The 15,465-nt window shown below is 37.6% G+C and overlaps 1 protein-coding gene across 11 annotated transcripts in view; it reads right to left on the bottom strand.

Moving 5' to 3' along the window:
- Positions 1–2,041: 2,041 nt before the first annotated feature.
- Positions 2,042–15,465, bottom strand: part of TRIM66 (tripartite motif containing 66) — a 46,565-nt gene continuing 33,141 nt past the window's right edge. For 9 of the 11 annotated variants that reach the window (XM_084521629.1, XM_084521624.1, XM_084521628.1 and 6 more), the window contains 10 exons: positions 14,043–14,303; positions 13,593–13,821; positions 10,360–10,420; positions 9,460–9,634; positions 8,312–8,622; positions 6,648–6,771; positions 4,974–5,048; positions 3,539–3,691; positions 2,714–2,932; positions 2,042–2,389 (listed from right to left, as the gene is read on the bottom strand). In XM_084521629.1, the coding sequence (XP_084377755.1) occupies positions 2,330–2,389; positions 2,714–2,932; positions 3,539–3,691; positions 4,974–5,048; positions 6,648–6,771; positions 8,312–8,622; positions 9,460–9,634; positions 10,360–10,420; positions 13,593–13,821; positions 14,043–14,303 (1,668 nt within the window). In that variant the 3' untranslated portion in view covers positions 2,042–2,329. Of the gene's footprint in view, positions 2,933–3,538; positions 3,692–4,973; positions 5,049–6,647; positions 6,772–8,311; positions 8,623–9,459; positions 9,635–10,359; positions 10,421–13,592; positions 13,822–14,042; positions 14,304–15,465 lie in introns of all 11 variants that reach the window. The other 2 variants (XM_084521630.1, XM_084521627.1) reach the window with 2 other exon arrangements.

Raw genomic sequence — 15,465 nt, 5'->3', positions numbered from 1 at the left:
CTAAGAATTTATATGTCCTTCTGGTGTGGTGCCTAGCAGCAGGAACATAGCAAGCCAGCAATTTCAAGGCAAGCTCAGAAATGGATAACATTATTCTTACAACATGCAGTGCTTTCTGAAGTTGCTTACCCACAGACTTGGGTTTGAAAGTAGGTGAAGTCAAAAAAATGAATTCAGTTTTTATTTTGCTTACCAGCATGACATAAAGACTATGAATATTTTTAAAACTGTTGCTATGTCTTAGAGAAGTAATCACAAAAAAACAAGTTACCCTTAAGAGTGCTCAGGCCATAGTGTCCTGCCAGAACTTACCCGAAGAATATCTTATATATGGTCATAAACTGTTATGCTTCTATTTTTAATAAAGATATGATATATCCTCGATACATTTGATTAAAACAGGTGTTCTCCAAAAATAATGGTACAGTTAACAAATTTACAGCATTTATGAAACAGAAGTAGGTTCCTGTCTCTACTTTTCCAGCAAAAGAGGAACAAGCAATTAGTCTTTTCTATTTCTACCTTTGCCCCTAGCTGAAGGCTATGCAGCATATCATTTTTGTACTATTAATACTAAAAGATAGGACTTTGGTGAGGGAATTAATTGCCAGCTGAAAGAAGTTGACACCTGTAGCAGAGATAAGCATGATTACTTCAGTTACAAACCTGCACTCATTTCCTTATGCCAAGATACCTACTGTTTTGAGAATATGAGTTTGACAGAAAGCAAACACAGAAATTAACATACAGAAAATATAAAGTGTCCCCCTTGGTCTCACAGTTTTCCAGTCATCTTATAATATACAGAAATTTATTTTTTCAAACAAAAGAAAATGTCAGCTCACTACCAAGTTAATGGCAAACTAAGTCACAGAGATAGTAGAATATGACATTCACATCTTATTGTTTCATATATAAACTTTTACTTTAAAGTGTAATCTAAAATAACATACATGGTTACCAGACCAAATAGCCCATATAAACTATGCTGAAAATATCATCTTTATTTACAGGAAGCCAATTAAAATTAACTTTAATTGGGTATGAGATCTTCAACAACTCTTCTCTCTCAAAACCAGAAAACAGCCCAGCTTTACGCCGCTGGGCAGAGCTCAAACAAGGAAGATGCCCCTCACATACATGGCAAGAAAGCATCAGCCGTGTGAAGATCTGGCTCACCTTCTTCTGGAAGAGGTAGAAAGCAGCTTGCAAACCATCACTTTGATCAGGTGTCATGTCTTGTTACCTATCCCACCCTTCAGGCTTTAAAATTACATGCTAGCCTTTGCTTAAGTGAACTCCAAAGTTGCTCTTTCAGCCATTGGTGTTGTTTTGCCAATACATCATGGAACTTAGGAAAACAAAAGCTTAGACATCCTTTCATCCTGTATCAACTTCTACATGCACACATTATCATTATCTTTTAGCACTGCTAGTAATCACAACTACAAGAAATAAGCAGAAATAAGAGAAAATCTGGAATATATAATATTATTTTATAGGCACTTCTATAACCATGTAAATTGCTTCTTAATTACCTAGGTGCTTCATAGTTAACTATTGGACTATTCATAGTCCAATATCTGCTTTAAAGAAAACCAACTCGCTTGGGTTGTATAAAAATGTTGCCTTTGGGACCCAAGAAATGCCACACTGCTTTACAGAGCATGAATTAGATACCAGAAGAATCATTCCTTGCAAACCCAGGGTCCAGTATGCACTCAGAAACAACTCACAATGAGCCTTAATATTAGCACTTTTAGTACTAGCTCTTTAGTGATTTAATGAAAATGCTCTGCTTCAGAAGAAACAGCTAATCAGATAATCACATTAGACTGTATCCCGTGGGCCTTGAGGAGTCAAGCTCCTAGAAAAATCATCAAATAAGACAACAGGATTATGTCTTATGACCACACATTGTATTTATCACAAAGCACGGCCAAAATTCACTGTCATTATAAGATTTTTACATGGTTACCTGTGTTCTATAAAATAGAGATGCTATGTTGAACAGACTATAAAAACATACTGCAAAGTTAAATATTATTAGCATGTTACTTTTATTATTAATCATGATTACCTATCGCCAAAACATTAGTACTTCAGTGTAAACACTGCAAAACACATACATGATGTAACAGATGGAATATTGACAGATTGAAACACATTTGATCTGTTATCTATCCACAAGATGTAGAAATAAGGCATATGGTCAGCAGATAGGAGAGTTTCAATTAACAGCCCTAGTGCTTAGCTTTCCTCCCACACACCTTAACTCTGTCAGTTATTCTGCTGGATTCCTCATAGTTAATCTGGTATCTTCAGGAGGTCATACCTGAGGAAGGCTGTTAGCTGGCTGAAACATCATTCTTTTATTTTTTTCACTTTCCTGTGTACAAAGGAAACAAATAATGAATAGCTAGAGAGCTTAGTCTTAAAAAAAATAATAATTAAAAATTGACAGTTTTCTGCTAGGAATATAACTGTGTGGCCTGAGAGACTTCACTTGTTCACTCTCACACGTTTATACACAACTGACAATTTATTCCACTGAGACGATCTTGACATAAAACTGTAGAATTGATCACATCTCTGTGATAGAAGCTTGACAGCTTTCCCACACAGCACTGTCAAAACTTCCCATCAGTAGCTGTAAACAGAATTAGCAGGGTGGCCACTTAGCAACCAAATGCTTTTGTTTTTGCAATCTTACAGCGTGGCGCCGTCTTCTTTTAGGCTGAATGCACTCCTGTCCATACGATGGCCACTGAAAATCTTGGGGGGGCATTTTGCTATTCTGGCTCTCCACCTCTTCAGAATCAGAGTCATCCTGTTGCATTGAAGGAAAGTGCCTATCTGGATAGATCTCCTTCAGTTTGCTCTCAAAGAATACATCTAAGCATCGTCCAGCCTCAGCAACCTCTGAATCTGGCTGTAAGAGAATAAATAACCATTCAGTTATTCTACCTGCACAAGGAAATCATCAACAATCAGAAACAAATGCCTACCCTACCCTAATGGCTCGCTTTGGTTCTGTCTGCTACATCTCCATTAGTTTTCTGCATTTTTTCTACAGGCCATTAGCTCCTCTGCATTTACAATGTAAGTAAAAACCAGATGCTTCTATTAAGGGAAATGATTCTGCACCTCTAAGAAAAAGAAATGTGCAGTGGACTAGAAAGAATAGCCATTGCCATCGCTTAGGATGCACCCGAATTTTCCTAGCTATTTTGCTAGGTAAGCATGGCTTCTCACAGTAAACTCAGCATCATTCCAGAAAGTTGTCAGCTGAGATGTCCTCTTTGATTTGAGATCTGTATATACCTCCCGTTCTCAGATCTGCATGTATCTCAATTTTGCCATTAAATGAATAAATTAAATCTATGTAACTCCAAGAGTAAAATTGATTAATCCTCCTGCTTATCCCAGTCTAATATCTGATGTTAATGAGACCAATAGAATTATGCCACTGTGACAGCCTGAAAGCGTAACCCTCCAAGAAGTTGTATCCCCTCACCCACATATATTAGAAACGTACATAATTGAACTTTGCACAGTTCCAAAACATGAGACGCACATCAGTCACAAGTTCCTCAGGTGCAGAATAGTGGAACTTGTCCTTTTTTTGCAGCTTTTTTCGTATGATTGACAAATCCATTGGCCTTTTTATGATCTGATAATAATGTCGAGCCTGCAATAAGAATAAAATACAGGTATGTAACCTTTTTAAAACATTTCCTGTCCAGACTTCTGCTTGTAGTTTGGACAGAAGTCACTGCAGAGGATTCCTTGCAGCAAGGAAGAGGGCTCTGATCTGCTAGCTACACTTGCACATCGTCTTCCTGTATGCCTTTAGCTTTGATTAAGTATATACTTGCTTGCAAGATTGGTCTTGAAAACAGCACACTTCAGGGACTACTTTGCTATTTTCACTTCCTAAAGTTAATCCCCAGATATAAATGTCATCATTAAACCATAATCAATAATATATGTAACACTGATAATTAGCTACTATTTTCCCCTAGCAGTTTTTACAATAATGTGCTGAGATACTGGCAGCTGATACTGTGGGTAGTAGTCTGCCAAGAGTGACTAAAAAAATATGCTACTATGCACTCTTTCTAAAGTTCAACAAAAGTTTTTTTCAATGGCACCAGCTACCAGGATTTCCCACACCATAAATGTTTCTGGAACAAAATTTACTTGTTAGATAATGTGTTCTGTAAGTTCATTACAAGCTTTATTAGAATGTGTTGTTTTATATATATAGTTATAGTTATAGTTATTTGGACTGCTTCTTCACATAAACACTCCTGTTATTCTCTCATTTTTCTCCTTCAACTCGTCTCACATTGTGTTCCCCTGTTAAAATCACATGAATCTACAACTTCCATAAAGTAGCCAGTTAACAGCTGAGTACATGGCTGAAACAGCAGTCAGGCTCCACACCTTCCCGTGAACACAGTCACAACTGCCTTTGTGCAACAGGCCAGGAGCAGGGAGTCACAGAATTTTACAGAATCACAGAATTTCCTAGGTTGGAAGAGACCTCAAGGTCATCGAGTCCAACCTCCAACCTAACGCTAACAGCCCTCCACTAAACCATATCCCTAAGCTCTACAAGTCCAGGGTTATTTCAGAAGCAGACCACTCCTCTGGCAATAGTACAACAATGTCATACTAATGCAACTTCCTTTATCACTTGAACACCTTACATACCCTTAGTATTCATACCATTGTCTTAAACTGACACTCAAACCTGGCCTGAGAACATTTGCCAGCATTTACCCGCCTCAAATCTGACACTTCAAAGTACTTGCAAGTGGGAAACAGCCACCCCCACCTAGGAAGCAATGTTAGTTAGAAAAAAAAAAAATGCAGTTAATATATTTCAAGAAGACAAAGGAGAAACTCATGAGGTCTACCAGAGTATTCTTTGGCTTCCCTCTAATGGAGATGTGTTCAGTACTTACCAGAGGGCTGACGGGTTCATGGAATGGGAGGCTCAGACTACTGCAGAATAGGGAAAGCACCAGCTTTTCACACTTCTGGAGAAGCCAATTTTGGGAAAAAAAAAATAAATAATAATAATTCAAAACAAGTGAGTTTCACTCTTGCCCTTAGCTAATCAATCATACTGACACAGGGAGTATTTATGTAACCTGTACATTTCTGATGCAAAATAGCATGCTTCATTCTAATCTGGGGAACATTTTGACTCTTTTTTGTTTGTTTTTGGTTTGATTTTTTACAGTTTTGAAAGTGAGGATAGTAAAAGAAACGGAAGAAAAGAAACACTTTGCAATGTATTTTGTGTGCATGTGAAATTATTCACTCAGAGGGTGGTGAGGCACTGGAACAAGTTGCTCAGAGAAGCTGTGGATGCCCCATTCCTGGAGGTGTTTGAGGCCAGGCTGGATGGGGCTTCATGCAACCTGGTCTGGTGGGAGGTGTCCCTGCCCATGGCATGGGGTTGGAACTGAATGATCTTTAAATTCCCTTCCAATCCAAACCATTCTGTGATCTATGATTCATACAAATGGATGTAAGCTGTTTAATCATCATTAAGTTGCAAAATACTTATACTAGTCTTCCTTTGTTCCTTCCAAAATCTTCCTTTGTGTCCCCCCTCCCCAAACTGATTACAAGAAATGCACTACAAAATAGTTATAAGCCACATTTTCCCCCTTAAGAAAAGAAGTCTCTAACAACTTCAATTTTCTAAAAAGAACTTCACAAATCAACAGCTTTTTCTGGCCAGTTGTACCCAATGTGATGAGGGATCACATAAATGTCCAGAAGTTACATCTAGCTTTTTAAGGACACAGTCGCTCAGGTCTGGAAATAGCATGGATGAATTTGTGCAGTGCTGCAGCTCTTCAGCCTTGCCAATGAGCTGCAGTGCTCTGGGAATAATTGCTGTTTCCTTTATGTCTTATCCTAGATTTCATTTGTGTAGGGCAAGCTCAGCATCTGCATGCAGCTGTGTGAACTCACCCTCCCTGGCCAGCTGTCACTAACATACTCAGAACATCTAGTTGGAGTTTCTGGCTTCCTATTACTAATCAAACTTAAGAAAAGGTATTTTTCATAAGAGATTTGGTGGAGGAAACTGGTAATGGAGATGTAAAAGGATAAACTTCCATCTAGGCTGGGTTAACAGGGCCTACATGTAATCCTGAAGGGGATCAATGGTCCATATGAAGACAGTAAGATGATGGCAATCCAACTGAGAGTCAGAAAGCATCCACATCAGCAAATATCATTACCACTGGCCTAAACAGATGGCTGAGAGGGCACATGTCTTGAAGAAGAGAGATTAAGTGGCAGAGTGCCAAGCAAAGTTGACACAGGGAAGGTCGCTCTGCTGCTGAGTGCAACTTCTCTGTTCAAAGCAGAAGAGAATTCCAGATCTGCGAGTTTCATTTTTCTATAGCATGACATACATTTTAAATTAAACAGCAACTTTCTAGAAAGAATAGAATGATATAACTGAATATTAACACCACTTTTAGTGTATTTACTATCCTCTGAAATATTCTAGAAGGAATCAAGTCAAAACAATCAACTTTCCAATGAAGAGGCAAAGTCTCATGTTGAGATCATATTTCCTTTCCTGCAGAGTAAGGGTATATAGTTATTCCCACCTTCTGATCATAATCATCAAGGCCACACTGTGCATTGTAACTGTGGCTGTAGCGTGTGTTTTCACAGTCATATTCTACCTCTGGTTTCACTGGATTACGGCAAAGCGTACACACCCATTCGCCCCTGCAAAACAAACAAACAAAAATTGAGTCAAATTTGGTGAGCTACCTTGTCAAATAACAAACTTCAGAAATTACTATTTGAAAACAATTCTCATTCTTAACTTGTATTACAACTGTAGGTAATCTTAAGCCCATTCTATTAGATGTCCTTCAAGATATTTGAATATAGTTAGAAGCGTAGTAATTCCAGATTCTACGTATTACACTATTTCAGTTACAGAGAAAGAGAAACACAAAATAATAAGTGTTTGAAATTACATAGCAGTAAAGCGTGCAGCTATACTGACTCAAGTTCTGTTTAAATATATAAATATTTATATAAATAAAGGTAAGGAAATACAGCCAACAGTAGGGTCACAAGAAAAAAAAAAAAAAAAAAAAACAGCTCCATTAGATGATATATCAATTATAAAATAAATTAACATTATCACAAAAGTCATAATGTGTGCTAGTACATAGGATCCCAAACCAAATAGACATAGTTCTGCATGAACATAACTGCCCTTCCTATTTGTTTTCAGAACCCCTTTGAAGAATTTCACGAGAACAGCGATGGAACTTGTGCAACATCAGGACCTCAAAGACAATGGTATATTGAAGAACTATCAATACAGAGGTTTAGTTAGAGGAACTAATTTAATTCATTAGTATTTAATTGCTTAGGAAGCTTATTTTGCAAGGAAAACTATTTTTTCACAGTGCTTTAAAACAAAAGGTTAATAATGACTTAGCTCTTAGAGAAAAGAAGGAAAAGCCAAGCTATGGAACTTTCTGCTTTCTTAACAGAAAGAACAAGCCAGAACTTCCAAGCTAATATCCCACAAGGTATTTTGCTCAGCTGAGACAGTTATTTGGCCTTGGCAGAAATGAAGTCTTTGGTCCCACTTATAAGTGAAAAACTTATAACTGAATTCAGAATTATACAACACCAATCATGCACATTTTTCACACTTCTTAAGTTTGCTATGTGGACACATACCTAGCTGGGCATCTTTGTCACATAAAATTTGTCTGTGACAAGTTGCTACATGAGACTATATGTCTTAGGAAACCCATGTCCCAAACACTGCCAACAAAAGCCCCAGTAGTCCTAAATTTCCACCAGAACTGGCTGGAAAACTGAACATTTATATATATACATTTATTTATTTTTAACTGTCGAGCTCACTGATTGCCCCTGTACTTTTGCAAGTCACTGTTCTTGCAGGAAAGAGTTGACAGCTATACCACCAATATTACATGAGAGTTAGAATTTTACTTTTTCTCCAGAAAGTTGTAAGATCTTAAAGCTTAGGTCTGCCACTTCCTTTGTTGTACTGGCCAGCTAACTGCAGGAAAGGCGTGGAAATGGTTGTTGTTAATACATACTTGAAACTAGATGAAAATATGACAATTCTTTCCTTTGTAAGAAAATAACAAAAAAGGTAAGTAGAGATGCAGTCCTTGCCTTTGTGTTCGGCTGACATATACATCTCTGAGGAAATATTCTACCCCAAGGCAGTAAGCAGAAATGGAGCACATTAGTGAAATGTCATACATACACTGGAAAGCTGAGGAGGGCTGGAACATGGCAGGAGAGATGGAAGACCTTGGGGCAGTGATCACAACACAACAGTTCTCCTCCATTAAGACACACAGCGCAGAAATCTTCATTCTCAATTGTATTGACTTCCTGAGTGACTGGAGATTTTTTCATCGTGAGGGAGGTACCATTACTGAACTTCTGATCAGAAGGTAGAGTATCTACAGGAGGAGATTGTATCTGTCCTTCAGCCTGGGTTATAACAAATTTTCTGTCTTCCGTGCTCTCCTCTTTGCATTTCAGTCCTTCAGGTGGACCATCTTTATTTATCTTAAAGGAAGAAAAATCTGGGATCACACAGTCATCATTTTCATATCTAAGCATATAACAGCAGTACTTACCTGCAGAAAAATTAGTTTCTCTACAATGAACCCTACTGGAGAGGGCACTGAGTTTTAGCAGGCTTATGCTCAGCTCAGAATCAGACACTGGTTGGCCAGGTCATCTTGGTCAAGTCGCTTCCTCCACATACCACAGTATCATAACACAGACAGAGTAGCATAGATTTCATGTCACAGAAACAAGCGTATATATGGTAACTGTATGAAGTACCTCTGCCACATGCAAGTTTTACAGGAAATAGCTCAAGAAAAAGAAAAAAAAAAAAAAAAGAGAGAGAGAGAGAGAACATTTTTTTTTGTTGTTCCCAACAGAAATTCTAATTTCATTCTGTGAAAGGAAATTCACATTTAAGACTTTGATGAAGTGATAGAATATTAAGCTTTTTAAAAAACTGTAACACTGTAATTTCTGGAATTGGTTCCTATCATCCAAAGATGCCATGCCTGAATATGCATTTATGTTAGATTTAAGTTATTTTCCTATGTTTGTGACTAGACAGACAATCCAGACTGTTAGAATACAAAAACACTACAGCTATCTGATGAAACAGACTTCTCAGAAATGGAAGTAAAAGGGAACTATGCAGAAAACAAAAGCTGTATCCTCTTACTTCGGCCCATCACAGAAGTGTATGAGGGTGAAATGAATTATAAGAGTACTTATAAACAGACCTGTTTAGTGTATAATAACTTTCAGTAACTATGAATATAAGCCAGAGAAATAATAATGAAAAAGCAGGTAAAACTTCAAACAAATTCCACTCACTCTTATAGCCATACTTGAAGACTGGGTCCCACATTCAATTATCAGGAGGAAACTGCCCTCCTGCTCACTCTCCTGTGGCTGGAGCTTAAAAACTGGGAGCTCCCCAGATTCTGATGCATGTATCTTCAGACGTTCCAGTCTCACATAAGGAATCTTCAGCTCTCTAGGGCCAGATCTATTAAAACGAAACATGGTTAAATTAAGTCATATTCCACAAAATTCTCCTCCCTACTCAGTTTCAACATTTTCCATGTACTATTGTTTGTTCTCTTTTTCCTTTGTGACTCTTTTGGCTAAAATCTGAAAAGTTTTTCACATGCCGATTCTTTAAGAAATTGGAATACAAGAATTTTCATTTAACAATGTGAGCAAATGCATTATTAACTTCTGTCCTAAAATCTTTCCCTGACTATCCTCAAATGTATTGGTTTTAATCATCTCAATTCAAGACTGGTTTGATGCTTTTCAGTGTGGCTGGCTTCAAATAAGAATGTCATTTTGAGCATATCATTCACCTTTGCTTTAAAATCTTAGCACAGCAATAGCAAAAACCAAAATTTTATGAAATTCAAGATAATGTTAATCCTGTTACCATTATATATGTATATTTGTTAGGTTTAATTGGGGCTAAACAGCTCATAGTTGTTCAAATGAGATAAGTGCAAATATTTAAACGTTCTGAAAAATCACAAGAGAACAGGAATGCATGAACTCACCACTTGTTTTAAATTGTTTTCAAGTTTTAAGAAAATACTTCATAACTTTCAGAATTATTATCTATAAGGAATCTTGCATTCTTTTTAAAACAAGTCTTCCATTAGCATTAAGTATGAGAAATTTTCTAAATATACGCATAAAATTTCATGGCCAGTGCTTTTCTATAAAAAAAAAGACTGTTACCTGACATCCTGATTGCTTTTCATATCCATTTCTAAATGTTCCTTTTCACAGTTATTGGAATCTGGAACAGAAGATAAGAAAATGAATAAAATATTTATAATATCAGTCAGATTAGTGTAGAAAGTACTTCAATATTCATGTACTTCTGACTGGTGTTTAATATGATATCATAAGTGAATTATGGAATCATTTCATCTATATGTATATCAAATGTGTGTGCTATTTTCTATTCTGGGATACAGTCTTTCTCTCTCTCTTTGCTTTCAACCACAGTTGAAAGTCCTGTATTGAATATGAGGAGCCTTTCCCAAATATTTTGTGGAAATTGTTACATTTCTATGGTATTACAGACGTACACAGATATGACACATTCATCCATGTACAGGGAACAATGTAAGTAATCCTCTTTGCCATTTATTTTTCACTTGACAACAACAGACCTGCTGAGGTCTGAATGCTTGAGGCTCAGGAAGTCTTTGCAGTCTCCTGTTCCATGCTTAGAGCTCCTGGATAATTCTAGTTACTGGAAACAGAAAAGAAATCATGCCTTCCATCTGTCTCTTAGGGACAAAAGCTATACTATAGGATTCCTTTATACCCTCCAAAATATGTAACATATAAACATGTCAATTCAAAATTTTCCATTACATAAGCATGTTCATAACTGCAGCTCTTGACTGATACTAGACATCAGTAACAAAGCAGCTTTGGAGAGATGGAATGGGGGATAGAGATGAATGCTCCAACAGATGCCCCTGTAAATATCAGTCCACTGACAACCTCCATACTTTGTTAGGAATTATTTTGACGTAGATAATACTAACAAGAAAATAAACCATGTCTATCTGGAGATAAGTAAGCGCCATCAAAACATAATTTTTCAAAGAACGTAGTGCAGGCCAATGGTCCCTGGATAATTGCTTTAGAGCAATGTGCCTCTGAGATATTCTCTTGTTGTTCCCAGTCATAGGAAACACAAAACAATCGAGACTAACACGGAAAGGTGTATGTCATGTCACTCCAATGCATTATTCGCCTGTGACTGTTGCTCAGGTGAAGGCTGGTAGTCAAGGCTCTGGACAGAATTACTAAGGTGTGACCGCACACTTAGCTGAAGGAGTAGCTCTTGTACACTGTCAAACCAGAGGATGTTCCAGTGGTGCTGGGGTCCTAACCTTATTCAACATTTCCACCAGTAACTTGGCTCATGAAGAAAGAGTACTTATAAAAGATGTGGAAGACATCAACCCAGAGGGGTTGCAAGAGCGTTGGAGAACGTTGGCAATCCAAAAATTATCTTGATACATTTTTTTTTAAAAATATCCTAACTCGGCATGACTGAATTGAGGCAACTCCAAGTCCTATGCTTATGAAGGAAGGATCAGATGAATGAAATCACGAAGGAAATTAACTTGACTAGGGAACTGTTCTGTAGAAGGAACTAAGGGTTAATGCTATACCCTTCACTACAAGCAAGTCAATCATGTAATGCTGCTGGAAAAGAAGGCAAATGCCATCCTGCAGCGTATTACCAGTAGTGAGGAATGTAAAACACAGGAAGCCGATAACCTGCGCTGCTCAGCACCCCAGAGGCCTCTGCTGCAACACTGCATTCAGCTGTGGGCAGCACTCTAATTGCAGAGAGCCCAGAATAGCACAGAAGGAATGAGGTGGTTTAAAAAAGAAAAGCAACTGAGCCATGAGGAGAGCCTGAAATCATCAGATTTGTTTAGTCTAGGAAAGGGGTGGGAGGATCTGCGCAAACCATGATAAGAAGAAAAGAGGCTGTATGAAGAAAAATGATGAAACGATGTAAAATTTTACCACATCCCTTAGGGGTTAGGATAAGAAGTATTTTGCTCTAAATTAAGCTGCAATGTTTAGATTTGGTATTTAAAAAAAAAAAAAAAAAAAAAAGGATGAGCCACTGGACATGCACACCAAAAGGAGTGGGTTTTGGCAGCACAGCACTGCCAAAGCCAGTTAGTCCTACAGAGAGCCTCCAGCAAAGATATGCTACCTCTGCAACAAAGAATCTCTCACTGATGCATGCTGCACACCATGACGACATCTCCTTAGGTCTCCCTTCACTGCACTTCTTCAGACAGAGAGCAGGATGGGTATTATTCACTACTGATCATTCCTTGGGGAAAGGGAGCAGCATTGAGGTCAACGCTCCAGTCTTTCCATCCCTGCTCAGAGCAAATCTGTAGTGTCTATTATGGATCATGTGATTCTGCATGCTGGGACTTTCTGTGTAGAGTGTCACACAACCCAAATCAGACACTACAAAACTGCTCCTTTCAAAGTGACTTAACCTGACCGAGGCACAGCTTTTTAGGGGTGCAGCTGATCCTTACTACTCCCAGCTTACAGCTGATTGTGGCATAACTGTCACAGTTTGGCATAGTACATCTAAGAGAAGACAAATACATTTCCTTGGTTCACTGAACTAGGCCTTCTTTGTACTAATTAGAATTCTCTGTATAAAAATACAGCATGAAGATAAAAATATTAATTCATCTTTTACGGAGAAAAGCAGCCAAATATTGGCATAAGTCACAGAATAACAGCTTGATCCTGAAATCCCTTGCTTGCATGAATAGTCCCATTGACTTTTAGAGTTTGCAGGAATGAGGCTTTACAGTATAGCACAAGGATGCTGGCAATTTGCCCATGAAAAGAGTTAAGTAAGGTCTAATTCTCCATTAAGACTGAAGAAATAGGCCTTGGCTGAAAGAAATGTTCCACAGTAGAAGAGCCAAGCAAAAGCACATACTGTGAAATATGTTAACCTTACAAAAATTTGCTATATGACTGATGTGCAGGACTTAGCACTTTATATTTTGGAAGTCCTTTTTTTTTTTTTTTTTCTTCCCTAAATTGAATTTGGACTCTTAAAACCAGCTCTTCAATAGTCATAACAGCAGGTCTCATTAACAGGAAGTGCTTTTAAGAGAACTAAAATCCAGGTACTTCACATAGTCACACTCATTTCTTGTTCAGAGATGAAAGATATTACAAATTCAAGGCATATAATTTCCAAGCTTTCCTTCACAAATGAAATCAAACACGCTTTTCCATTGGATTAAGTACTTGGTAATATTTGAAGCTTGATGGAAAAACACATTTATGAAAGTACATTAAAAAGCATACCGTTTTGTAATGCTTGTAATGCACAGTGATAAGAAAAAAACTCCCAAACCTAAAGAAAACAACGAAAAGCCTGGTACCTTCTTCATTTCTAAGTTGTCTCATTCTGTCATTCACAGGCAGGGAAGAATTGTTGCTGAGCACTTCAGAAGGAGAAGTACAACGCTGAGATTTTTTGACCGAAAGATTAATAGGTTCTTCCAGCACTTTTTGCATAGAAAGACTTAATTCATTTACTACATCTTGCCCATCAGAGGCCATGCTGTTTTCTAGAGGATGATCCACAGTATTCAAGTCTTCATTTTCCAGCTTCAGAGGAAAAAAAATATCAAATTTTATAATTAATTTTCTTTGTTTCCACCTTAAGCAAACAACTTGTAATCAGTCTTCAAGTACCAGCTTGAAGACTGATTGAAGCTTGAAGCCAAACTGTACTTAACTGAAACAGGCACTTTTAACTGACTAACAATAATGTGTACTACCAATAAAAATGGGGTCCTTTTCAGTAGAGGAGTTTGAGTGATTCCTACCTTGCACTTAGCGCTGCTCTGGAGCGTATCACCTGGTTCAAGGCCAGGGCTCAGGTCGCCTGGAGCTCTGCCCAGTACTAAGCTGTAGCTGGGTACTGGTTCTGGTGGAGTATCACAGTCACAACGGGTGTTCGGGGATGAACCAAGTGCTACAGCAGCCACACCTTGTATCTGTGGATCAGCGGACCTGGATAACCTTGTTGAAGGTAGTTCCATTTCTAAATCGTTTGAAAAGCCCACAATGCTTAATGATGCTGAACGCTGGGGAAAGGAATAAAAACAGTATGTTAATCAGTTTTCTGGCAGCAAAATATTGTTGTTATTTCTGTAATGGATGAGATGCTGTTTCAGCTGTAGGTAATGAAGCAGTTGAGTCACAAGGTCATGAGAGTATCTATTGCAATCGGACACCATTTCCAGAGGCTTTACAGTTTCCGTCATTAAAAGTGAAAACTGGAAAAGGAGATGCCCATGTTACTCTTCTGTGACTTAGAAAAATTGTCATCCTTTGATCACTCCCAGGCATCCTGATTTTTAACTTCCTACAATGAATGAGAAATTTAAGCAGGTAGAACACTGTCCTAAATTTATCTTTGATATCAACCCTTCTAATTTCCATTAAGCCATTCCATGAGGAATAAGATTCAGACCACAAATTTTATCATTTTATTCAGCAATCATCAGATCATTTTACTCAGGATGAAGTTTTAGAAAAAATAAGATTCAGATCTGACATAAACAGATGAAACTATTGTTACTTTATGATGCTAAACACTTTATGGTAGTGAGTCTGTTTCATTAAAACTGAAGGCACTTGCCATTTAAACATCATAGTGTAACCCCAAAACCATATTCTACGTATTAAAAGGAAAGGATGTACATGTCTAGCTTAGAAAGAAAAGGAGAAGCCTATTTACTAAAGACTCTGAAGTAATAGTTTTAGCAATATGCATTTGCTACTATCTCGTGACTCATCACCATTAGAAATACAGAAACACTGTTATGCAAAATAAAGCAAATCCCCCCATTTAAGTGATTTCCTTAAGCTCCCTTACAGCCAGGAACTTGTGACTGAACTGAAATCACATCTCTGCTAGCATCCATATGAAGCAAATATAAGCAGCCTTAAGAAGTACAGAGATCTGTGTCATTTCGATATGTAATTTTCCATTTACTTCATCATAGTTCATTGGTGTTTCATTACCCGTGGTAATTGACTGAATAAATCCTTTCCATCTGACTACCATACAGTAAGTAGTACTCATTATAATATAAATCAAGACAAAAAGAAATGTGTTGATTGCATCTGAATTAGAGTTTAATTTCATTGTACTGATTTTTCTGCTGGGGCCTGTGACTTAGAAGTGAATCTGAGACAGGACCCATTTTGTAGATGTAATTAATTTAATTCTCAGCTGCCACT

The sequence above is a fragment of the Aythya ferina genome (genome assembly GCF_964211825.1).
Source record: "Aythya ferina genome assembly, chromosome: 5".
In the NCBI taxonomy this organism is placed as follows: Eukaryota; Metazoa; Chordata; class Aves; order Anseriformes; family Anatidae; genus Aythya; species Aythya ferina.
The sequence above is the reverse complement of the archived record's forward strand: the minus strand, read 5'-3'. Positions and strand labels throughout refer to the sequence as shown.